The 26,392-nt window shown below is 44.6% G+C and overlaps 1 protein-coding gene across 1 annotated transcript; it reads right to left on the bottom strand.

Moving 5' to 3' along the window:
* Positions 1 to 2,529: 2,529 nt before the first annotated feature.
* On the bottom strand, positions 2,530 to 22,844 carry CHRNA6 (cholinergic receptor nicotinic alpha 6 subunit). The gene is made up of 6 exons (XM_048851624.2): positions 22,605 to 22,844; positions 13,554 to 13,693; positions 12,142 to 12,186; positions 10,339 to 10,448; positions 9,252 to 10,230; positions 2,530 to 4,429 (listed from the first exon to the last, which is right to left on the bottom strand). The coding sequence occupies exons 1-6, from the start codon at positions 22,681 to 22,683 to the stop codon at positions 4,307 to 4,309; spliced, it is 1,476 nt and encodes a 491-aa protein (XP_048707581.2). The 5' UTR covers positions 22,684 to 22,844; the 3' UTR covers positions 2,530 to 4,306.
* Positions 22,845 to 26,392: the final 3,548 nt, after the last annotated feature.

Here is a 26,392-nt window from a genome sequence, read left to right as displayed (position 1 = left end):
TACACCAATGGAGGAGCTGACTCACAGTGGTTAGCAAGGGTATGTAAAACTACAGCTCGTTACACTGTTTGCCTGTCGTTTTGGGGTGCAGTTTTTTTAGGTTTATTTTTAATTAAACTAAAAAACCCCTCAGCAATTACCAGTGGCTTAATTAAGATGGCTGCTGTTAATGATGGATATGAGTTTGAGAATGCTGTCAGTGTTTATTTCATCAGCTTCCCAAAGCTAGCTATTGTGCATTGCATTTTTGCCTTTATGGCGCTCTAGATTGGCTATAACTGTCCCTTAAGATGGTTTAGGCTGACTCCACCCCAAGAAAAGGGCCCCAAAGAGGAGTATATGATGCTCTCAGGATACCAGGCGAGTAAAAGGAGATGGTCTTTCATTGTCAATTCCCTGCTCCAAGACACAATGTGACCTGATGGCAGAGAAAGACACACCGCAGGCTTTCCTGATAGTTTCCAGTCAGAGCTGGGCTGGACTTTTCGGGTTTTATGTTGAAAAATGCAGAGTCATTGAAATGGAAACTTTGACCCTTGTTTTTGCAATGTCAACAAGGCCACCCTCAAGTCCGGGCTGGACGTTCTGGGCAGCTCTGCCTCAGAAGAGCCACGAGCCTGGCGCATTCAGCTGGGCAGTAGGTGCACCAGCTCCAGGTTCCTGCTCCCAATCAGGCAGAGTAGGGCCCGGAATGTTGGTCTTTCACATCCCAGGGGAGGGCCCTATGCACCAGGCTATTGGCTGTTCGAGGGTGGAGCAGGCTTCTCTTTGGTTGAAAATTTTTTTGCAAGGGTTTGTCCCAGTGCAGCACGGGGAAAAAATTTGCAATCTCAGTAATGTTTGTGGGACAGAAAAATTGTTTCCTGCTGAGCTCTGTTCACAACACAGCTGGTCAAAAAATGGGGAGGAGACTAAACTGGGCTCCAGCAGGTGATAAATTGCCCCAGACCCACTGGGTTTAGCCAAAATGGTAATTGAACCACAACATCAAATCCATCACAGGGAGAGAAACTGCTGAGGCTGGAGTTGTCAATGCCCAAGATGCAACAGTGAGCGCTGATGAGTGACATTATCGTCATAGGCAAGGACATTTAGAGCACACCAAAGTCAGAGCATGACCCTGCTGGCCACCGTGAGGATCCATGCAAAGTGCAGCTTGCTTCTGAAACTGTAGCTGGAAAGGTGCTGCTCAGAAAACTCCATTTGTCAACATGGTCAGCGATTCCAAGGTCGTCATGCCTGGCACTGCTACAGCACAGGCCAGAGAACCTCCCCAAAATCATTCCTGAAGTGTATAGTTCAGACAGACATCCAGTCTTGATTTAAAAATTGCCAGTGATCAAGAATCCACCATGACGCACAATAAATTGTTCCTCCGGGTAATTATCCTCATTATTAAAAATGTATGCTATATCTCTAGTCTGCATTGGTCTAACTTCAACTTTCAGCCATTGGACATTGTTAGACTTTTCTCTCATCATCCAGATCATTAATGAAGGTGTTGAACAAAACCGTCCCCAGGACCGACACCTGGGGCACTCCGCTTGACACCAGCTGCCAATTAGACGTGGAGCCATTGATCACTGCCCGTTGAGCCTGACGATCTAGCCAGCTTTCTATCCACTTTAGATGTATATCTTTACATTTAGCTGTATTAAACGTCCATATTACTTGCCTGTGCCGAGTTACCAAGGAATGCAGATGGTTCTGGATCAGTGACCTGTCTTCATCATTATTTACCATCCCCCTCCATTTTTGTATCCTCTGCAAACTTTATTGGTGACTTTTTGTTTTCCTCTAGGTCATTGACAAAAATACCAAGAACTGGTGCCTGTGGGACCCCATTAGTAACACACCTGCTCAGTGATGATTCCCCCTTTGCAATTACATTTTGGGACCTATCAGGTAGCCAGCTTTGAAGCCGTTTAACATGTCCCATGTTAATTTCATCACGTGGCCACCAATTTTGGACAAGTTGCACTTACTGCAACAAAATACTTGCCACCGTTAAACACCAAGCTCACGCCTTTCACCGGAGCTAGAATTCAACAAGCTGGATTGCCAGCTGCGTAAGGAGGGGTCCCTGAGTCCAGTGGATCTGCAGTGAGGAAGGGTGTTTGATGGAGAAGTGGAGGTGTAAATCAGGTGGGGTGACACTGAGGGCTGATAAGTGGCTGGATGCCTTAACTGTACCTTTCCAGAAATTTTAACACCATTCTGTAAAATTTGTGTTAAAGAAAGTATCCTATTGTTTCTGAGGTGTTAGCTTTGGGGCCCTGGCCTCCACTGAAACACGCTTTCAACTGCAACTCTTTCCTTAACTGGCTGCTGTTTGTTTGCAAATAACAGTAATGTAAATGGTAGAGAGCAGTCACTGCCCACGCAGCAATATCAGAGTTCAGGCCGCAACTCCCCTTCCTTCCCACCCACAATTCAGTGAAGTCAAAAAAATAATTCAACTTGACAGTACCCCTTCAAGACCTCATTAAAAAACCACAAAGATTCCTCAAGAAGGCATGCTCCAGAGGCTTTATTCAGGAATGGCTAATGAGATAAACCATGCATGGCCAAACATCTGCATAGCGGTCACGGTGCATGACTGAGCGGCATTCAACTGTGTCACCGACAGCACTGGTTGTATTATTATTTTTAAAGAAAATAATTTTCCTGCTATACACTTCAAATACTGTAATAGGAAAACAATATTCTTTTCATGCCCCTGTTGATTTATGGCATAAATCAAACTCCTCTACTCATGAATCTATACTCATGTGAAATAAACAATCTTTTAAGTAATCCTAGTTCTTAAGTACCTGCTAACTGTGTTATATTATTTTTAAAAAATGTTCTTTTGTTATAAGAAATTGCATCAGTTCAGGAAACTGTGACAATCAGAACTTTGATCTACATATTGCATGCATCAACCACACCACATGGACACTGCACCCAGGTCATAGTCAGAAGCCTTTTCCCATGAAAGACGCAGGATCCATTGCTTATATCGCTAAAAACATCCACTGACTTCAATGGACATTTTGTCTCTTAGTAAGGAATGCAGGTTCGAGTCCTTAGGAACATGTCCAGGCAGAGACCTTGTGGGAAACCAGCAAAAGGTGTAAAAAAACCCGCCACTTAGGCTCAATTTACACACATGTTTAACTTTATCCACTGTGAATGGTATAACTGAAGTCAATGGGCCTATCTGCAGAGCAAAAAGTTAAGCACATGTCTTTGCAGGACTGAAGCATTTGCTTACATCTGGTTGACTTCCATGGAATTTATTCATAAACTTAAAATTAAGCCACGTGATTAACAGCTTCGCTGAATCAGGACCTTAAGTTGGGTATCCACAATGCAGAAGATGGAGAGCTTTTTCCTGAATTGGGTCCACATTAGTCGGTTTCAGGGGTAGTCAATTATTTTTTGTCACGGTCCAAATTTCTTGGTCAAAGTATAGTCAAGGTCCAAATTCCAGAGAAAATAATAAAAAAATTAACAATAATGATAATGATAATAATAATAATAATGACAAGTAAATAAAAAGATTTCAGGGTTCATTCAAAGGCATCTGGCGGGTTGGATTTGGCCCATGGTCCGCCTGTTGACCACTCCGGTCATATTTTGGTTTTTATAGTACTTTTATTCATATTGATGGCTTCACTGTAAGAATACAACAAAACATCAACACATTCAGCTGGATTGTCTTGCGTAATCCAAGTGCTGTAGTGAAGAGTACTAAGTGGATATAAAGACAGCAAAATAAACACATACAAAGTTTAGGGTGCGCTTGTGAGCAGAAGCAGGGGATTTTCCAAGGGTCCAATGCTGCCCTAACTCTGACTTCAATGGAGGCAATGGTAAAATTCCCACTAGCCTAGCTCTGCTTCTGCTGGAGCAAAGTTAGGCCGACACTGGGCGCTTTTGAAAATCTCCCCCTAGGGGAGCAGGAATTGCCACAGAGGTCCCCAAAGGGATCATCAGCGTATGTGCAACATGCCCAGTCATTGAATGGTGTCATCAGCCAGGTGGAGAGCTGGCAGCCCGCTGTTGAAGTCAGTCAGCGGGCACTCGACGAAGATATGTGACAGTCTGAAACTGACTGCAGGGTGAAATGCCTTCTCTCTCCCTTTGACAGTTGGAAGGGGAAGCCACTTCTTAGCCAGAGGGAAAATCACCTTAACAGCAGCCCTTTGCAGATGGACCCTTGGAGGATGAGCCAAGTGTAACAGAGAAAGTGGAGGAGATGGGTGGATCTCCAAAAAAGTAGGGAATCGGACAAAACAAAAACCAACCAGCATTCTTGGAATTATGTGTCTGCTATCAGTGGTTGCAGAAATAATCCTCCTGTTCCAAACATACAGAGAATGATGAACACCCAAAGGAACACCCTGTCTATCACCATAGCCACGTATTTCCAGTCATCCTCCACCTGCAATGCAGAAAAGAAAGGATACACCACATTAAACATACTATACATGTGATGGGTTCATTTGATCCTCTGCTAGAAAGAATTGTATTGAGTAAGAGGCTTGTGAGCGTCGGGAAGAAGAATATACACGAGCTATGAAATTTACAAAAGTGACTTGCCTCAATTTTTGGGTGCTCAAAGGGGCCTGATTTCCTGAGGGTGAATACTCAGCCCTTCAATGTGCCTAAAGTTGGGCTCTCAAAAGTCACAAATGACTTTTGAAAAATCTTGGACACAACTGCAAACCCTTGGCTAAGTTTGTTGCATCTCCTTTAAATAGGCACATCAGCTGCAAACAACAGAACCAGGGTAGATGATAGCCATAGGGTCAGATTCTGTGTCAGGTACACCCATGTAAATCCAGGGTAACTGATGAACTGGAGAGCAGAATTTGACTCTAAGACTTCAAGGCAGGGAAAAAATATGGGCTATAAGAATCAATCTCATTAGTTCAGTATTAGGATAAAAACCAAAAAGCTCAAAAACCTACAAAAGGAAAGAGTAAAAAGGTTGCAACAAATAAGAAAATAGAGGCAATTAGTCAAACCCTGCTCTCAGTTACACTGTTGGAAATCCAGTGAAGCAAATGGAGTTTGTTCCCCCAGATTTCTACTGGTGTAATAGAAGAATTTGGCCCAATGGCTGATTCAAGAGACAGTTCACATCTGCAGCCTGATTCACCACTGTGATATTCCAGAGTTATCCTGGTCAAACTCCACCAATGTCAGTCCAAAATGGGGAATCAGACCTGTAATGTATAGCAAAGTTCTTAAATGATTGAGCCAAGCATGTCCTCAAGTGCTTTCCTGAATCGGAGCCTAAGTGCTTTCAGGACAATCAATGGACTACACACCAAACAGGATGCTATTGCCCTTTAAAATCCTGCCTTAAACCATCGCCAGCTATTAGTAGCAAAACCATCAAATTAAAAGTGAAAACAAAGCAGCAGTAGCACTTATGTCAGGCCTCAGACCGGCGCGGTGCATTTTTTGGCCTCTGCCCTGTTCTTACGATATTTCTGGCCAGCACATCAGCAGGACCAACTGGCACTCACATGAGAGAGGCTGTTTCTGCAAGATTTTGAGCCCCGTTTTGCTGACTCAGCAAGTTCAGAAAGTAATTATAATAGAGAAGCTGTATCCAAACCAAACTGACCCACCCAGGCCTTCTGAGGCTCCTTTTCACTGGTACTTAGCCCTGGAATATTAATTTTTTTGTGGCTAACTCTGAGCTGACATTGTCCCTTTCATGTCTCCTTCCCTTTTCAGCGGCCTTCTCAGTTTTATATGCAGGGTTGTGGTAGCCAGGTCTGTCCCAGGATAGCAGAGAGACAAGGCGGGTGACGCAAAATCTTTTAGTGGCCCAAGATCTGTTTGGGGAGAGACAAGCTTTCAAGTTACCCAGAGCTCTTCGTCAGGGCTGGCAAACTAACTCTGAACGTTGCTGCTAAATGCAAGGTGGACCAGATGGACCTACTCATGCAAACCATGTGCTCCACCTTGCATTTAGCTGTGAGGTTCCCTTCCCAGCCCAGAAGAAGAGCTCAGTGTAAGCTCGGAAGCTTGTCTCTCTCACCAACACAAGTTGGCCCAATACACGACATTATCTCACCCACCTTGTTTTTCATTTTTAGGGCACTTTTTCTCCTTCCAAAGGTTGCTGCTGTGCTCTGTGTGAGTGCAAATACAGCCGCTTTTACAGCCCCAATTCCTGTAACCCTTTGTCCACATTTCAAAGTACTGCTGTTCTTTTGACACCGGCTTTTGACACCTTCCAGCCTTCTCTCCATGCTGGGCCTGAGCAGCAAGCGGTGTTCTGATGAGTACGAAGGATTAAGTCAAAGCTTGCCCAAGAATTTCCCCCCCGCCCTGCTTTGAACTGAAGCAAAATTCCCCGGGATGCAAAGCTGCTGTCATCTCGGGTTAGCTGAAATGCACCAGTGAACCTGCCCTAGCATAGTCCACAAGCACTGGTTACAGAGTTTGGTAATGCAATGTTACACTGTGGAGGGAAAGACATGCATGCCACACCCTTTCAAAGGGTGGCACAGCCCCCGATCCAGCATTCACTTCCTCAGGCTCCAGTCCGCACTCTGGCCTAGTGTGCCAGAATTCCTGGGGGTCCTGCTGCAGAGTGGCAAGCCAGGGCCATAGGCACACCGCACATGGGACAGCGATGATCCCAGCCCCACACCATGGCCCTGACCCTTCTTGGGCTGGCAGCAGCTTTCAGAGCTGAGCTGTCTGGGACAGCTCACATCCCTTAGAGCTATCATTTCAGACTGTCTGCAGACTCAGGCAGGCATCAGTGACAATAGGTCATATTTCCAGGTTTTTCTTGGCATCCACCAGGGCTTGAAACAATTTTTTTAAATGACATTTGGGACTCCAAGCTCATGTGACTCCAGGAGCCTTAGGTATGGCCTGTTGTGCCTCTGCCTTAATCTCGCCCTGCTCAAAAGCCCCTACCCTTCTGGGGAGCCAGCTCCTTCAGACCCACAATCTGGCCCTCTGCTTACCTTCTCTGCAAATGCTGGTGGCCAGATGGTCAGCTGGTATAAACCATCGAAGCCACATTAAGTTCAGTGGAGCTGCCCTGATTTACACCAGCTGAGGATCCGGCCCTTGAGGTCCTAGAATTCTAAACTGTGCCCTCAGAGCATCACATCCTATGACATCTGTCTCAGTTCGGATAAAGATTCATTATTCTGCACAAGCAAACCCATTAGCCGAACACAGAGTCTTGTTTTTAAAACCCTTCTTATTTTTAGTTACTTAATCCCTCCACCCCCAAACCTGTTGAGAATCCCAGGCAGAGGGAGGCGGGGCTTAGCACTCAGCCCTCGGCTTGGCCTCTGGTGAGGAGCCACCTAGCATGATGGCTTTTGTGAATCCCATTCCATTCTAAGGCACCTACTTCTCCCCATTCGTTGCATACGGAGCTTAGGTACATAACCCAGGCTTTGTTAATCCCAGTGATCTTCTAAGGGCCTAAATGTGACACTCAGCATCACTACACCTACGTTTCTTGGTGACTCGACCCTAAGTGACTTGCCTGAGGGCACATAGGACGTCTGTGGCAGAAGTACGAACTGAATCCAGGTTCTGCACCTTAACTGCCAACCCTCCTCTCAGCACTTTTTAAGACTGAGCCCCTTGTGAGTGAGGGGTGTAGAAGGAAGCATTAGAACCCATTATAACTGCTGTGAGAAAGCAGCATGCAAGGAAGAAAAGCCCTTTGAACTCCCAGCAGAGGAGTCCTGAGTCTGCTACACAAGATTACAGCGTCAGTTAAAGCTTGCCGGGAAAGACACAGGCCACAAATAGTAGACTGAGGTGATACTGTGCTGGGATTCTAGGGAAGAAGAAGGGTTTCTACAAATAAATGGGCAGGAAGAGAGGTGCTAGTAACGGATGTGGGTGGCAAAGTCTAACATACCTTAACTAAAGAGAAAGGGTTGGACAGCCACGAAGAAACTGAGACCTCTGCAGCCACAATTTTCAAACAGCCATTAGTGATTTTGGTACCTCTGTTTTTGGGAGCCCAACTTGAAACCCCTTAAAGGGGCCTTATTTTCAGAAAGTGACCAGCACCCACACTCTGAAAATCAGGCCCCTTTTAAGGCGTCTCAAGTTGGGCCCCCAAAAATGGAGGCTCCCAAAATCACGAGCCACTGAGGAAAATGTAGGCCTGTGAAAGCGCTGGTGTCATAAATGTAAAGGGAAGGGTAAACTCCTTTAAAATCCCTCCTGGCCAGAGGAAAAATCCTCTCACCTGTAAAGGGTTAAGAAACTAAAGGTAACCTCGCTGGCACCTGACCAAAATGAACAATGAGGAGACAAGATACTTTCAAAAGCTGGGAGGAGGGAGAGAAACAAAGGGTCTGCGTCTGTCTGTGTGCTGCTTTTGCCGAGGACAGAACAGGAATGGAGTCTTAGAACTTTTAGTAAGTAATCTAGCTAGGTATGTGTTAGATTATGATTTCTTTAAATGGCTGAGAAAAGAGCTGTGCTGAATAGAATGACTATTCCTGTCTGTGTGTCTTTTTTGTAGCTTAAGGTTTTGCCTAGAGGGATCCTCTATGTTTTGAATCTAATTACCCTGTAAGGTATCTACCATCCTGATTTTACAGAGGTGATTCCTTTACTTCTATTAAAAGTCTTCTTGTAAGAAAACTGAATGTTTTTTCATTGTTTTAAGATCCAAGGGTTTGGATCTGTGGTCACCTATGCAAATTGGTGAGGATTTTTACCAAACCTTCCCCAGGAAGTGGGGTGCAAGGGTTGGGAGGATTTTGGGGGGGAAAACGTGTCCAAACTACATTTTCCCAGTAAACCCCAATAAAGTTTGGTTGTGGCAGTGGAAATCCACGGGCAAAGGGTAAAATTAATTTGTACCTTGGGGAAGTTTTAACCTAAGCTGGTAAAAGTAAGCTTAGGAGGTTTTCATGCAGGTCCCCACATCTGTACCCTAGAGTTCAGAGTGGGGAAGGAACCTTGACAGCTGGTAAGGGACTACTTGGGAAATCTGAACCTATGTACACGGGTGGGTCCAGGCGGTGGGTCCATTCTAGGAGTGAAGTCTGTAAACATAGAGACAACGGCAGAACCCTGAACACTAAGCAGCAACACTAAACAAACCACTCTAAACAAATCTGATAGCTTTTTGGAGAGGTACAGAACAGCACCGGTTACTTCAATGGGACAACTCATGCACACAACCGCTCCCTGCCGGGAGTGGACGGTTCACAGTGCAGCCCAGGCAGTGCGAATAGCCCTTTTACCTCTTTAGTTTCGTTTTGGCTCCTCATATTTTCAGCGATGAACTGAACACTGCTGATTACCTCGCTGACTTCAGCGGAGTACTTGACGTGCTCCATCCCCCATTCCATGGGCTGAGGGCTCAATCTTCTTTTGCCGGTAGCAAGTTCGTTCACCTTGTCACAGTGGCAGCATCTCCGCTCCTTGTATAATTTAACGTCTCCATATTGCTTCATTTTGCCAGATTTAGTGGCAAGCCCTTTTTTACTCTTTTTAGAGCTGGCTTCCTTCTGTGGGTCTAGAGGTCTCGTCATCATCAGGACTTTAGGCAGGAGCTTGAGAAAGATGCTTTTTACCCATTTGGGCATGGTGTGTGTGGTTGGAGTCCTGTAATGGATGTTCAGCACAAACACTGTGATGACAATTGATAGGGTCACAAATATCATGGTGAAGAGCAGGTATTCGCCAACCAGTGGAATTACCAGAGAGGTTGATGGGATTGTCTCTGTGATCACCAACAAAAATACAGTCAGAGAAAGTAGCACTGAGATGCAGAGGGTCACCTTCTCCCCACAGTCAGACGGAAGGTAAAAGACTAACAGAGTTAGGAATGAAATGAAGAGACAGGGAATGATCAGATTAATGGTGTAAAACATGGGTAGCCTTCGGATATAAAAGGAGTATGTTATATCTGTATAGATCTCTTCACAACAATTATATTTTATATCGTGTTTGTAGCCAGAAGCATCAACTATTTCCCATTCACTGTTTTCCCAAAGGTCATTCATATCCACTTCGGATCCAATAATCAGGAGGTCAATTTTGGCTTTGTCATATGTCCAGGAGCCAAACTTCAGTGAACAATTCTGGTGATCAAAGGGGAAAAATGTGATATCCATAGGACAGGAGCTTTTAAAAATAGCAGGTGGTGTCCAAGTGATCACCCCATCATATTTAAGAAGAGCTTTGGTCTTGCTTTCTACTTGAAAATCCCCAACAGCACTAGAAATACAAACGACACAAGTGTAAACAATACGAACAAGGAAGTGAAACAGCATCTTATATAAAACGGTGACCTTTGAAAGATGGCAAACGTAAAAAGCATTATACTTGTTATACAAGACGATATCAGGTTTCCAAATTTTATCCGCTGGCACCCGGACAAATTCAATTCCACCATATTCCATTGGATCCCATCGCAATTTATAGTCATTCCAAATCTAAAGGAAGGAAAAATAATTATTTAAAGCCTAGTGTTTTTAACTTGTGCTTAAAGATTTGCCTGGAAAAAGTGCAGTGCACCCTTAGGAAGCTAAGGCCCAGCATTTTGAGAGCTTTGGGATGCAATGCAGCCTCTTAAGTTAATTAACTTAACAGTCGTGTGTACAGTATACAAGAGTACTGCTGATGTTTACGCCATCCTCACTTGCATAGGGTTATGGCTCTAACTCCTGTGGATCATTGCTGTGGCCTGTCTTCTGGCTTGCCGTTGCTCCATAGCCACCAGCCACGTTGACCTATGCAAATCTTGTGTGGAGATCCTTCTGCCATGCAGGCAGGAGACATGGGGCCTGCTGTCCTTATGATTACAGTACTGCCTAGAGGCCCAACCAAGGTCAGGGTTGTACATACACATACAGGACAGTCCCTGTCTTGGAGGATTTACAGTCTATATGGACAAGGCAGACAAAGCAAGGAAGGGGAAACAAAGGCACAGAGAGGGGAAGTAATTTATCCAAGGTCACCCAGCAAGTCAATGGCTGAGCCAAGAACAGAACCCAGGTCTTCCGAGTCCCAGACTAGTGCTGTTTCACTGGAGCACACCACCTTCCTGTGGGGCTCACGGCCAATCCTTTAGTCCTACCTAGCACAGGAGAGCACCTTTGCTGGGCCACACAAAGAGTGCCATTAAACGGAATGGCTGAGCTTTTCAAAGCAGCCTAAAGGAGTTAGGCACCCAAACCCCACTGAATTTCAGTGGGAGTTGGGCACCTTAACTTCTCTTTTGAAAAATCACAGTCCCTCTGTACAGACAGACACACACACAGAGGAGAGATAAATGACGTTTCTACCCTGCTAGGAAAGCATACAAGTAAATGTTACCTCCTGACTTCTTTCAGTGGAACAAGTATCTCTCTTTGGTGGCCACAGTTCTTTTTGTTGGAATGAAGAGCAAAGAGGCTGCAGGAAGCTACGCAGGCAGTGCAAGTGTGGGTTTACTCAGGAAGGAACGGGTATGCTGTTGAGCAACATCACAGTTTACCTGTCTGCACAATTGGGAGCACAAGCTAATATCTCCCTGAATGTTTGGAAAATCTGAGAAAATACGATTGCTCTGTGAAGCACCCAAAATTATTGGCTTCCAGATTAATCAGGCATTTAAATTGCTCTTAGGAAATTATTCCTCCCTGTGTGCAGACCTGCATATTCAATTGTCCCTACTGTGCATAGGCCAAGCCCAATGACTGAAATGTAGCAGATGAAATGCACGGTAACACACTTGGTGGAGAATAATACACAATAGAAATGTGGGAGAACCCTTTACATAATTTTAAATATTATGGTACTTAAGTTATAAAACATTTCAAATGTGCCCTTGGTTAGACTGAGTTCTCTTGATCTGTGGGCTGGTCTACAGATCTGTGGGCTGCTCTACACTAGGTAGTTAAAATGTCATGCTCCATGCAATGTAATTAAGATGACCTAAGCCTCAGGGTAAACATTGCTAGGTTGACGAACGAATTCTGCGAGCAATACAGCGGCAGTGTTGCTGCTGCAACGTTTCCAGTGTAGACCTAGCGTGTATCTCTGAAGACACTGTTACAAAGGAGATGTTTATTCTTTAGATCAAATTCATGCCAACACACACATTCAAAGCCCAGGGTTGGTGCAAAACACAATTCTGACACTTACATGTCGCAGCCACAGGTTGGTTTCCATAATCTGATTGACTTCATCCTAGAGATAAATAAATAGATGTAGACTTTTCAATCCCACAAATCAATTACAGCATCCTGAGACAGTTACAGGTTAGCCCAACACAGACAGAAACCAAGACACATATAGGTCTTGATCCAGCAAAGTACTGAAGTACATGCCTAACTTTAAGCACACAAGTAGTCCCATTGTAGTCAGCGGGACTACTCAGACACAAAGTTACACAGGTGTTTAAGTGTTTTGCTGGACTGAAGGTTTAATGTACTGCATCTACACAATACAATATACCATGCAATGCACTGTCAGCCTTAAGGAAAACTGCACCAGTGTAACTACATCGATGCAGTCATGCCAATGAGAATCTCTAATGTAAATGTACTCCCTCTAGTACTGAATTTAATGGGTGCTGGATTGGGGCCCTAGCGAGAGAGATTGCAGAGGCTTGGGAACATGCGTTAATTGCAAATAGCAGCCTATCCGTGAGACACTTAGGCCCTTTCTACACTACAGCTGCTACAGGGGCACAACTACGGAGCTGCCACTATGCCAGGTAGGAGAATAGCATAGTTGCTTCCTGCATTGACAGAAGGGATTTTTCCCATCGATGTAGTTAATTCACCTCTCCATGAGGCAGTAAGTAGGATGACAGAAGAATTCTTCTATAGACCTAGCTGTGTCTACACTGGTTGACCTAACTACAGCTCTCCGGGTGTAACATTTTTCATTGACCTAAGTTTTAGGTGTAGACCAGGCCTTACTTTGGGTGGGTAATAAAAGTTAAGCATTTGGGGCCAGACTTTAAAGGTATTTGGGTACCTAAAGATGCAGCTAGGTGCCTAAGAGGATTTTCAAATGCACCTAGGCCCATTGGGAGGCAGCTGCCTACGCACTTTTGAAAACCCCACAGGTGCCCATGTATATCTTTAGGCACCTAAATACCTTGGAAAATCTGCCCCTTAGTTGATAAAATCCAAGAGGCTGGCTTATGATTTTTCAATATCCAAAAATATAGCCCCACTTATGTGTCAGTGAGTGTTTGTGAGGGAGAAAAAGAAAACAGGAAAATCCCTGAAACCCAGAAAAGTTACCTTTAAACCACCCACAAAAGTGTACAGTTTAATCAGATTCTGCACTTGTACATCTTGGGCCATTAACTCAAGAAACTTCTAATCATCTGAGCCTTGAAGATTACAGAACTATGTCTATACAACGTGCAAAGAAAATGGCAAGGTCTGCACACACACGAGACATTTAAATGGCTATTTGCATGTGCAACCACTCTGATTGCACATGCAATTGTGTGTGTAAATTATGTGCCTGCAATTGTTCTTTTAAACTTATAAAATCAGCACCCATGTATCTTTTAAGCATTCTGTAATTAATCTTACCACATTTGCAAGCTGTGTAATTGCCACTTCAAAATGTACTGTCACAGGATCAGATACATTTTCCACCGGTCTGATGAAGTGGTTGTAATGGGAGAAAAGTTTTTGAAATAAACGTTCTTCTGGTTCACATGCCGAGCAACCTGTATTGACAAAAATTAACAGAAAGCAGTTGCTGAAGAGGCAGGAAAAAGGAGAGAGAAAATTTCAGGCCTGATTTTCACTGGGTCCTCAACCCAGCCTCCACTTGTTAATGCAGACTTTTGGTGCACTAACACTTGAATGCACAGTTTTGATAGAAGATGGCTTATTAAGCTAGCAGATAAAGGCATAGCAAGGTCCACTGGTCAGATGCTGAAGCTAGACAAATTCTGAATAGAAGTAAGATGCAACTTATTAGCAGAGAGTGTAAATAACCATTGGAACAACTTGCCTAGGGATGTGGTGGATTAACCAATTGTGACAAACCAGGGTACAATCTAGACTAATGAGCAGCTGTGTCACCTCTGGCCTGCAACCTTGGGTGCCTTACAATGCCTTGCTGAAGTAGCTCCCACATGGGTCGCTCACAAACAGCCTTCCAGCATGCAAGCCACACCCTGAGTGTCTGTGTGTAACTGCAGCCTGCCAGCCACACTTGGGTTACACTCTGGCTCTCACCAGCCTGGGTTATATTGCAAGGTGACCCCAACACACCCCAGCCCTCTCCTGGACAATACAAGTTATTTAAGGTCTGTTATTTCTTTAAAAGAATAATATGCACACAATTTGCCATCCCAAAAGGAGTTTCCAAGACACTTTAGTTTAAACACACTAGATTAGATAAACCAATAAAACACATTTATTATCTACAAAGAGAGATTTTAAGTGAGTACAAGTAATGAGGCATAAAAGTCAGAAATGGTTACAAGAAAAATAAAGATAAAATGCTTACTGATGCCTAACTTAACAAACTATATTAAATTCAAAGCAAAGTTTTCTCACCACATGCTTTCATCAGTCTTACTGAACAAACTTCTTAGGTCAGGACTCCTTCTCTCAGAGTCCAACCAAGGCTTCCTTTGTCACTTCAGGTGACGTGAAGGGCAGGAAGAGAGAAAGGGGCCCTATGGGGTGTTTGTTCCTCCTTTGTATAGTTACAGACCCTCTCTTGAAAAACATTTCCAGCTAAGCACTAGGAGAAAGAGTATGTGGAAGGATGTTCCCTGCTGCTTTTTTCCTCACCTGTTTGAGCTTCCTTTGTTTCCCTTCCTGCCTGATGACTGTTTACTGCTTAAATGCAAATTAAGCAGAGCACACATTCCTTTGTTTAGAACAGACTTGTTTGCCAAACCTCAGTTTGGAACATGTGTTAATAACAGCACACAGTGGAATCTTACAACCTCTCATATAATGTTGCCACTCATATTTTACCAGGATGATACTGATTAGCAAGTTATGAGTTTTCAAATGCTACTTTATGAGGTATACTTGTACAATGATTATTACAATAGTGTGTAGGGTGTGAATGCAGGGGTGCATTCTGTCACACCATCACTTGAAGTCTTTAAATCAATATTGGATATTTGGTTCTATTAGGATTATTATTAGAGCTGGTCGGAGAATGGAATTTCCATTCAGTGAGAAAGTCTAAAGTTTTGAATGTTTTTTTTTTCATTCTGAATTGGAACAAAAAGCTGTATTTTCATAATTTCCTGTAACATGAAAATCCCTCCAAAATTTCAGTTCAGAACTATCAAAATATTTCAGTTTGGAACTACTGAAACATTTCATTTTGATAAGGGCAAAACATTATAGATTACATTTATTTTATATTAAACTATTTTAATATGAAGTCAAAACAAAAAGGAATTGAAAAGATAGACAAAATGAAATGTTTCAACATTATTGAAATCAAGAAACTCAAAATAAACTGTTTTGACTTTTTTCCCGGTTGAAAATTTTGTCAAAATCTTACAGCAAAAAGTGTGCCTATGAAACTTTTTGATTTTGATGAAACTGCTTTTTCCAACAGAAAAACTGTTCCATCTAGCGTTGCCAACTTTCTAATTGCACAAATCCGAACACCCCTGCCCCGCCCCTTCTCTGTGGCCCCACTCCCCGCTCTTAAACCTCCTTTAGCACATGCACAGGCAAGGGCCACACTCAGCTGCAGAAAGACACAGATACTGAGATCAGCTATGGGAAGACTCAGCTTAAGGGACTTGCTCCAGCATTCAGGTGCCCACCTCCCTTGGAGTGCAGACCCAAAGGTATATTGTCTTGCGCTACATAGAAAGATCTGCACAGCGCAAGCTCATAAGAATTTGCTCCCCCCTCAAAGTGAAGAGAGACATGCACAACTTCTTCCCCCCCCAGTTAGAAATTGCACAAACTGGGTTTTATAATAAACAAAACAACTTTATTAACTATAAAAGGCAGATTTTAAGTGATTATAAGGGATAGCAAACAGAACAAAGCAGATTACTGAGCAAATAAAACAAAACACGCAAACTAAGCTTAAGATCTTAAAGAGACTAGTTTCAAGAAAACAACAAGGAGTCTGCTGGCACCTTAAAGACTAAAAAAGTCTTTTAGTATTTAAGGTGCCACCAGACTCCTTGTTGTTTTTGTGGATACAGACTAACTTGGCTACCCCCTGATACTTGATTTCAAGGAGTAATTTCTTACCCTAAATGTTCTTTTAGGCAAGTTGCAGAGTTTCCATAGCTTAGAGTTCCAGGTATTTCTCTTTACAGACTAGACTCCTGTCTTATTCTGGACTCACCACTGCCTTTTCCCTCAGGTTAGTTCCTTTGTCTATTCAGGTATTTTGAGCAGTCTTTCTTCTTGGGCAGGCAATGGAGGAGAATGCTGTTTGCCTTCCTCCCCAGCCTTAAATACAATTTACATGAGGCAGGAATCTTTTGTTTCCCCAAACTTGACCTCCCACTCCTGTTAGTGGAAAATTACTAGAAGTCCAAGATGGTGTTTAGTACCAGGTGACAGGACCACCTGACTTAGTAGTGTCACAGCTACATCCCAGGATGACTCTCAGGAAGGAGAGAGATTAGTATCTTCACAGTCTTGTTGTTTCTTCCTAACAGCCCACAAAGGCTGATGGCCTGTTGTCTGGGAGGGTGTTTCCCAAGTACACACCCAGTTGTAATTATTACTTACATAGTCCATATTCCTAACTTTATATACAGAAATGATACATGCCTACAAATTGGATAATTACATTCAGTAACTTATAACCTTTCCAATGATACCTTACAAGACCCATTTTGCATAAAATGTATCGCATTTATGCTATATACATAAGCATATTTCTATGAAGAATATGCATTAAATGTCACAATATGCACTTACAGTATATAGTCCCTTTCTTCAAGCATCTCAAAGCATGCGAGTCTTTACAGTGACTCAACAAGCAATGAACAAATCCCAAAAGGTTCAGAGATTCTGTATGGATAAGCAGTTCAAGTTCAAGATGTTTACTGATACCAGTTAGTCTGAAAAACTGGGCAGGAAATATTTCTGTCCCCTAGTCTTCATTTTTAAGCCCCCCTTCCTAGTGAATAACACTAGCACCTGCCTTTGGTGATGTTCACAGCTTTCCAAAGCAGCAGCTGCAAAGTGAAGCTAAAATGATTTGTCAATTTTACTTCTGCCCACAGGGTTCTCACCAGCAGCAGTGAAAATTGACAGACTCTGGTCAGTTTTCACTCTGCTACAGCTTAGAGACGCTGTAAACTGCACCTGAGGCACCCTGTGCCTGCAGACTCAGGAAGGCAGCACTGCATCAGTTACACTCAGGTCACATTTGAAAGAGTATCTTTACAACAAGACTTAATTTTAGTTTTAAAATGAAAGTTTAGATTGTGCAGAGATTCACATAACTTGCCTAGGAAAGCATCCTCCTTGGGTGAATGGGTCTTTCAAGTGATTCCTATAATGTAATACCCAAACATAATATGTTTCATAAAGTATCAGAGCTTGCTCCTCACACTTAGCAAATCCAAGCTGGCAAGGCTGGATTTCACATCACCTGGGACATCAACAGCCATGGATCTATTGCAATTCTTAGAGCACTGATAACTACACAGAGAAATAAACCACACCTCCTCCCCTCCTATTCTAGCCAGCCTGCCCTGGCCGGGCATCCAGCTGAATCGACCTTGTGGTGCATTTTTTAAATGCTATTAAACTGTCACATTAGGAGCACTCCTTGCCCAAAATACATTGTATACCTTTGCAAAAAATAAGTGAAACAGTAAATAATTCAGTGGACACCAAACTCCTGGTTAGCAGGGGTTGCATTTAGGTCTGTGGAGGTGAAAATGAACACATTCAATGTACCCCTTGGATCTCCAGCCAAAGGCAAGCAGTAATTACAGCAGGTAGTTAGGCGTGTAAAGGGTTCTTTAATACACATCCGCTTTAGGAGCCAACTGCTAATATCCTGGGATTAGCTACTACAACATGGCACATAGCAAACTATATCACCCTGGACACTCCCTTTCTTAGGCCTGGATTGGGAGAGGTTCCGTGCCCAGCTCCAGGGAACTTCAGGCTCTTTGGCTCTGGAGACCCTGTGTCTCCGTGGCTGCAAGGCTTCCCTGGAGCCCCATTCAGGAAAGGTCTAGCCAGCAGCTGCTCCCACGACGCTCTTCAAATGGGCTGTAAAAATATGACTGAGCCTACTGCCACCTCTGTGAATCTCTGCACTGGCTGTCCTCTCTGTCCCCTCATCAAGCTCAAGCTTCTAGTTCTCACAGTCAAGGCATTTCAGAGCTCTGTCCCACCCATCGCACTGCCCTCTTCTCTTATCACCTCAGTCCCTCTAGTCTAGCAGCAGTGCTGGCTGTCCCAACCTCGATTCTGGTTCTCCTACAGCTATCTTCATGCTTTCTGCCTGTCACATATAACCATGGTACCTCAAAGCCTGGCAGTAGGAGTGGGCTCAGATACCAGATTGATGCAGGGCAAGCGTGTAGACGTATAACTGGCCAGAACTGACAGCAAGCACTCTGGAATTGTTCTCAGCAGCTGTGGCTGGAATGGCACTGTGGGTCAGACTATTCAGGGCATTGCAAGGGGGAGGGGGCAGCCAACTCTCTGACTCCATCCCCAGCACACTCAGATAGGAAACCATCCATTCCCAGGAGCCACACCAGCTGGGGGATGAGGCGGGGAAGAGAAAAAGTGTGTGTGTGTGCAGGGGGACGCGAGAGGCTATACCAACACCTAACTCTGTCCAGCCTTGCCCCCACCCCAGGTTCTCAGGCTGGCTGGGCCAGGTGGACAACAGGGAAGAAGGAGGCAGCTGATGGTTTGGTGCAATTTGATTTTTTAAAAAAGCAATTCACAAGACGTACTTTGGCCATTCTGCTTTGCTGTTTGCCTGGCCCATCCTTTCTGACCCTAAGCTCTTTGGGAGGTGCAGTCCCTGGGCCCAAGTCTCCAGTGCAGTTGGGATGCATCTCTTCGGTGGAGCCAAGTAGCCCTAAATCCATTGTAAGTTGGCACCGGATGACTCTCTGTGCAACTGTCCTACAGGAGTGACCTCTGCCTAGAGGATCCTCCAGTGGGACAGAACCAGTGTAGCGCTTCCTATAGCAAGGCCCTCCTCCTGGCCAATGGTACGCAGGACTGCATGTGGCCAGGTACAAGGAGGCATAACTAAGATATTCCTGCATCTGGCTGATCCCTGTCAGCTGTAATGGCCCCTGGGAGTTGCTGACAACTGATGTAGATCGGATCAGCCTTTAGGCTTCTTTAGTTTACACTGGAGACTGGTCCAGCACCTGGATGGTTTAAGAACTGGAAAACCACAAAGCCTAGCCCAGAAGTGCCAAAGGCCTGTGTGACACTGGCAGACCAGGTGCCAGCCCATGCCAAGGCCCCAGGCCTCACTGAATGCTGACAAATGCATAGCTGGGAACCAGTCTGGCTCCCTGTGCATTAGCATTATCAAAATAGGTACTAGAGGTTCAGTTGATAAGAATGTGTCTAGACTTTATAAAGTGCTTGTAGGATGCTGCCTGTATTAATCTCACCTATAACCTCTATAGCCCATGGTATAAAGTTATAGGGAGCGTTTGCATTGTAAGCCTCTGTAATTGTGTAACTCACCAAATAGGAAAAGCAGCATTGATTAAGGTAAAGTGCTTGTCTAGCACCCAAGATGGCCTATTGAAGGCAAATGATGTATTGTGTAGCATCAAAGGACAGAGACTTTGCTGATTGCATTGCTAACTCTCTTCAGGAAGAGACACAGATGCCTGAATTCCTCACATCAGGGTTTATTACAACTTTCGATCACCTTTTGAAACCATACACTGAAGTCATTGGTGTATCCGTTGCCTGCTTTAAATAACTCATTCTTTTCCCTAACTAATAAACCTTTAGATAATTTATTGCAGGATTGGACACAGGCATTGTCTTTGGTGTGAGATTTAAGGAACCAGTTGATGTGAGGTAAGGGTCCCGTCTCTTGGGACTGGAAGCAACTTGAATATTTTGTGACCATTTATCACATAGTCCAGCTGGCCTGGGTGGCAAGATAGACACTCCAGTCTAAGAGGACAGTCTGTGACCCATTATAAGACTATTGTATACTTTGGGAGTTCACATTTGTTAGTGGGTTGGTGAAATCTAATTTCACACAGTTAGGGGTGTCTGCCTTGAGCCAGACAGTGTGGATAACTGATACAAGGAGGAAAGGTCAGAACTATAACAGGCACCAAGAGCTACTGCTGGTGTGTGAGTGTCTAGGAGCCGTGACTAAGCCAGTAAAGTCCAAGAGCTACGAATCTTTTTGGAAACTGGTGATGCACCCCACCGGTAGCAGGTAGAGAGACAATCTTGGTCCTTTTCTCTAAAGTCTTGTCTACACATGGGATATTTACAAAAGGAATTCTCATTACTGTTATCACCAGTTCTTTTACACCAACGTTAGCACCCACTGGTGCCCTAGCCCTGGAGAGAAAGAATAGTCCAGCGGTTAGGGTACTAAATGGGTGCAGGCTGTGCTTCAGACTTCCTGTGTGACCTGGGCCAACGTGTTTAGCCTGTCTGTGCCTCAGTTTCCCATCTGTGAAGTGGATATAAAAGCACTGCCCTTCCTCACAGGGGTGTTGTGAGGATAAAAAGGTTACAGAGCATGAGACCCCATTACTATGGAAACAGGGAACATACAAGTACCTAAACCGTATAGATAGTTCAGCTCAGGCTCCTGCAGTTGGACCTGCAGTTTTACCCCTGATTTGACTGTACTTACTGCCAGCAGGTTTAAATAACATGGTGGTAAAAACAGGTCACTAGAGCCTTGTCTACACTAGGGCTCCCATAAACACTGAACAGATCCTAAGAATAGCGGGAACTGTTCTTTAAATCAATGTAAATGTTCCATCTTAGGAGTAGGTAACACTTCCATCTTCAACAGGTCATGCCATAGCCAGACATGTAAATGAGGTGAACAAGGACAAATATTATACGCACGTCTATCCTAAAGCAGCCCACTGCAAGGCATTCCATTGCTCAGATCCTAAGAAGATCTCATACACTTGTAGATTTATTTCAAGGGTGCATCTATTATCCACCCAATAGATTATATCCATTAAGGCCAGAATTTCACCCACTAGCCCTGCAGCAAGCCCACTGACTCACTGTTGAACTGAAGCACATCTAAATGAAAGACTCCCATACTTGATTTCAAGACTGCCACTGATGGAGAATTTACCTCATTCATTGGCAAACTGTTCCCAACTCTTAAATAGCCTCATCTAAACATTTGCGTCTTACTTTCAATGAGATCTTTGCTGACTTCAGACTCCAGGTATGGCTCAAACTGAGCTATGCAGCATGACATTGTCAAAAGGAGACATATCATTTGTAGGCCTACTGTTGCTACATTTTTATACCAATATTAGAATCTGAAATGTTGGTAAGTAGGATTTTTTCTTCCATTTATGGACAGACATTTTTAACATTCCACCTATCACCTTATATTTTGTTATGTCTAATCTGAAAATTCTCAAAAAGATGGTTCAAATCAATGATTATATATTCTTTATGTTTACATATTTTTTGCACCTACTACAAACGAAATGCAATCTCTTTTTCAGCTCTCCTGTCTCTTTGGTCAGTGTCCCGTGAAACCATGCTCTATGTAGTTTGCAAGTGGGAGAATGAGCTGCTCCTCAAAAGACTCTTGGGACAAAACTCAGTGTTTCCCCACACTATTTCATTTGCCTGTAAGGAAGAGTGAGCAAAAGCGACACCTGCCAGCCAGAGTGACAGAGATTAAAGAGGAGCGAGGTATGAATGAGATCAAGAAGAGCATGATTGAAATATTCTGGATAAAGTACAATATCTATTGGCTTTTTAATGGCCCTGGCCCTAGATCTATAAGCTTAAGTAACATTTTGAAGCAAGATGTTGTTCAGCAGGAAGGTGTTCTGAGCTTCCCTAGTTCCAGTGGTTTCATTTATTTTCACATTTGTCTCAATGTTAAAACCCATTTTATTTGTACCATATAAAGCAATACAGTAATTCACAATAATAGAGTCCTGGTAACTATGAAGGGTGGGATTTTCCAAAGTTTCCAAGTCACTTGGGAGCACACGTCCCTTTGAAACTCAGTGATGGCATCTGGTCTAAAGTCATACAAGTGCTTTTGAAAAATGTATCACACAACTGAAGCTAAATGAATATTTAGTGAGAAACCTCTAACTTTCATAAATTTTAATACAAAACATGCAAAGAACCCTACATCTTTAGTCCTTGTTAGTTAAGCGTGGCTTAACACTAAATCACTTTATCTCCTATTTTCCATGATACTCTAGAGGTATTTTCTCATTGAATCAAATGAGAATGAAATCTTTTAAGAAAAAACATTCTTAAAATTTGGTTTGATAAACAATCACATTTAGTATACTGGACTTTTACACAACAAGGTTATTTTAAGTTAAACAATTGGTTAAAACTTTCAATCAAGTTGAATCCAGGAAAATAGGAGCAGGAAAGGGCTAAATAAATTTCTCAGAGGCAAGGTAAAAAGAAACCTACCTTTAATCAAGGACATGAACGCATATGCCCACAGACAGAAGCCGGAGTAAAGAAATCCTAGACACTTCTCCAAAAGCATTATCCAAAAAGTACTACAACTCCCTTCTGAGACGAGAGGTTTGGAAAAGCAAAGGAACAGGACAGAAGGTGCGTGTGACCCTCAGTTCTTGAACGGTCTCGGTGATGTAAAGACGTATTTCAGTTCTGCATTCAAAGCAAAATCTGCAGCCAGAGGATCACTGTCGCTCTTACTACTGCCAGGAGAAGAGACTTCATGCTATGTGCAGAAAAGGGAACAAACCTGATCAGTGTCAGGTGAATCACCACATTTCCAGCTGCTCTCCACCCCTTCCAGGGTGCGTGTGACAAAGCAAGAGCCGCAGGGGAGCTGTGTTTGTGGGAGGGGGGTCGACACCACCAGCCCTTAGGAAAGCCAGGCAGCACTCCCACTAAGTTGACAACATTTGCCCACAAGCAGCAGCTCTATCTATTCTTTGGTGTGGCTTCTACACAGATCCTGCATGTTAAACTAGCAGTATATGCAGGTGAAACCCCCTCACTTTTCTAGATGGGGAGCTTTTCTGCAGAGGGAGAAGTGATATTCTCCAGGTTCAATAATCAGAAACCATCGGAACATTGAGACAGATATTGCATTACATGCTATAACGGCTCATTATAGCATTGTTATTATTGTCCAGCAGACCCCACAATGTGCTAGGTGTTTTCCAGACATTCGAGAAAGATGGTCCCTACCCCAGCAGCTCATGGTTTCAATGCCCTGCTATAGTTTTCTACAGTGTGGTTCATGTATCAATAAACCACTGGTACCGGAGGATTCACAGTGTATTGAAAAATCATCAATTATTAATTTGGCAGGAGCGCCTAGCAGTCCCAACTGAAAGCAGGGCTCCATTCCAGCATACATCATATTTATACAGAGTAGGAGACAGCCCCTTGCCCCAGGCCCCAATCCTGCAATGACAGACACGCGTATGACTTTATGCACAGTCCGTAATGCCATTGACTTCACCCACCCACAGCATATTAAGCACGTATGTCTCTGCAGAATAAAGATTTACAGAGACAGGCCAGGTAAAAGAGAAAAGAACCACCTTATTTTACAAATGGGGAACAGAGGCACCAAATGTGGTTAAAGAAACCTCTGCATAATAACTTCCTATCTAGACCGTTGTTCTAAAATGAATCCCTGTTGTGTGAGATCAATCCAATATAAATGACTGGATGAAACAAATACTATTAATTTCCAGGTTTCAGAGTAACAGCCGTGTTAGTCTGTCTTTGCAAAAAGAAAAGGAGTACTTGTGGCATCTTAGAGTCTAACCAATTTATTTGAGCATGAGCTTTCGTGAGCTACAGCTCACTTCATCGGATGAAGTGAGCTGTAGCTCACTAAAGCTCATGCTCAAATAAATTGGTTAGTCTCTAACGTGCCACAAGTACTCCTTTCTTTTTATTAATTTCCAGTCCGTTATTTTGGTTGTTGTTTACACACGTGACATGCACTGATGACAGAAACAGAAGAAAATGCCTTTGTAGTACAGAAGTAAATGCTATAGTTAAGGGTGAGAAATTATTTCTGTTCTAAACACCTCTCTTCAGTTGCTAATAAATAGACAGAAATGTAGAGGTTGGGGTGAAAAAAGAGAAAAGAGGTCTGGGACATTAGCCTATACCAGGGGTCGGCAACCTATGGCACGTGTGCCAAAGACGGCACGCAAGCCGATTTTTAATGGCACGCTGCTGCCTGCCGGGTCCCAGTCGCGGGCCCCTCTCAGCCCGCTGCCGAACCCAGGCCGGGACCCCGGCAGGCAGCAGCGAGCCATTCAAAATCCTGCCCGCCCTGGCCCGCTCTTCTCCACCCACCCCCTAGCAGGGGCAAGATGAAGAAGCTTGGTCCTGCCGGCTGCTGCTGCAGGGCAGGCGAGCTCCCCCTTCCCTGCCTCTCCCCCCCCCCCAGTGTGCTGAGTTCTTGCCCCTCCTCCTCTCCCTCCCTGCGGCAATCAGATGATGGCCCTTGTGAGGGAGGGGGAGAAGTGGAGCCCAGCACGCTCCTGCTCCGGGGAGGAGGCGGAGAAGAGGTGGGGATGGGGCCTTGGGAAAGGGGGGGTGGAATCAGGGCAGATCCCTTCCAGCCCCCTGCCGTGAGCTGCACCCCCCACACGTACTCAGCCCCCCCCCACACCCCATGCCCTGACTCCTGCACCCTCCTCACATAACCCCAGCCCCCTGCCCTGACTCCTGCACCCCTCCACGACCCCAGCCTTGACTCCAGCACCCCCACACATACCCAGCCCCCCCACACCCCATGCCCTGACTCCTGCACCCTCCTCACATACCCCCAGCCCCTTGCCCTGACTCCTGTGCCCCCCCATGACTCTAGCACCCCCCACACATACCCAGCCCCCCACACCCCATGCCCTGACCCTTGCACCCCCCACATTCCCACCCCCACCCTGAGCACCGAACGGGAGCTCCTGAACCCCCCACACATTCCCACCTACACCCCTTGCACCAAATGGGAGCTATCCAGATAAGCACTCCACACCCAAACCTCCTGCCCCAACCCTGGGCCCCCTCCCTCATTCTAGCTCCTGGCCAGACCCTACACCCCAACCCCCAGCCTGCTCCTTCACCCCCAGCCCTGTGCACTCCCACCCTTAGCTCAGTGCAGAGAGAGAGGAAGAGAATGGGCTAGAACCAGGGAGAAGGTAGGTACCCACTCTGTGTGGACAGGGCCGGGATCCCAGACCAGCAGCGGGCTGAGCAGGGCCAACAGCCGGGCTGGGAGGAGCCTCCTGGCTGGGAGGAGCCCGCGGATGGAACCCCAGACCAGCAGCGGGCTGAGTGGCAGCAGGCTGGGGTTCTGGCTGCCAGCCCCTTGCCAGCCGGAGTCCCGGCCGCAGGCCCCACTCAGCCCGCTGCCGGCCTAGGTGAATGGAACTCCAGGCTGGCAGCAGGCTGAGTGGGCCGGCGGCGTAAGATCAGCATTTTAATTTAATTTTAAATGAAGCTTCTTAAATATTTTGAAAACCTTGTTTACTTTACATATGACAATAATTTAGTTATGTAATATATAGACTTATAGAGAGAGACCTTCTAAAAAACGTTAACATGTATGACTGGCACATGAAACCTTAAAGTGAATAAATGAAGACTTGGCACACCACTTCTGAAAGGTTGCCGACCCCTGCAGTAGAATGATGGATAAGGAAACTGAGAAACGTAGTGAGCAAATGGGCATGATGTTGTGTGGTGGATTTTAAGGGAGTTTGGTTTTTTTAAGTTTGTTGAACCTCCAAAATATTTCCGACATTTGACCATTAAAAAGAGACTTGCTTTGCTTTCAAGGTGCATTCTACATGGTTGCATTGGTCTCCCCACGTCCCTTAAATCTGTTGTAAATACCTGCAGCCCTGATGTCAGAAAGAATAGCATATAGTCCTCTTTCTAAAACTCATAGTCTGTTCAAGTGGATAATTGATTGGACAGCTGACTAAGCACTCTGACCTCTCCAGTATCCAGCAAGATTGATGGCTCTTCCCTTCTTTCCTGGTGAACTGAAGCATGCAAGCCTACCTTTTGTTGTTGTGGAAACACTGAGTGCTTAGATGGCCCTTTATTTAGGTGGCATCAGTGAGATAACCTGTGAGGCAGGGAAACACAGGGCAGTGGGAAGACAATGGATGAGGATCAAAGCAAACAGGAGGCAAAGTGTTCATAAAGTGGGAAGTGGATGAAGAGGAGGATAGATGACCACAGAAGCAGAA

This window comes from Caretta caretta, chromosome 5 (assembly GCF_965140235.1).
Source record: "Caretta caretta isolate rCarCar2 chromosome 5, rCarCar1.hap1, whole genome shotgun sequence".
Lineage (NCBI taxonomy): Eukaryota > Metazoa > Chordata > Testudines > Cheloniidae > Caretta > Caretta caretta.
Note: the sequence above shows the minus strand (reverse complement) of the source record. Positions and strands in the feature narration are given on the sequence as shown.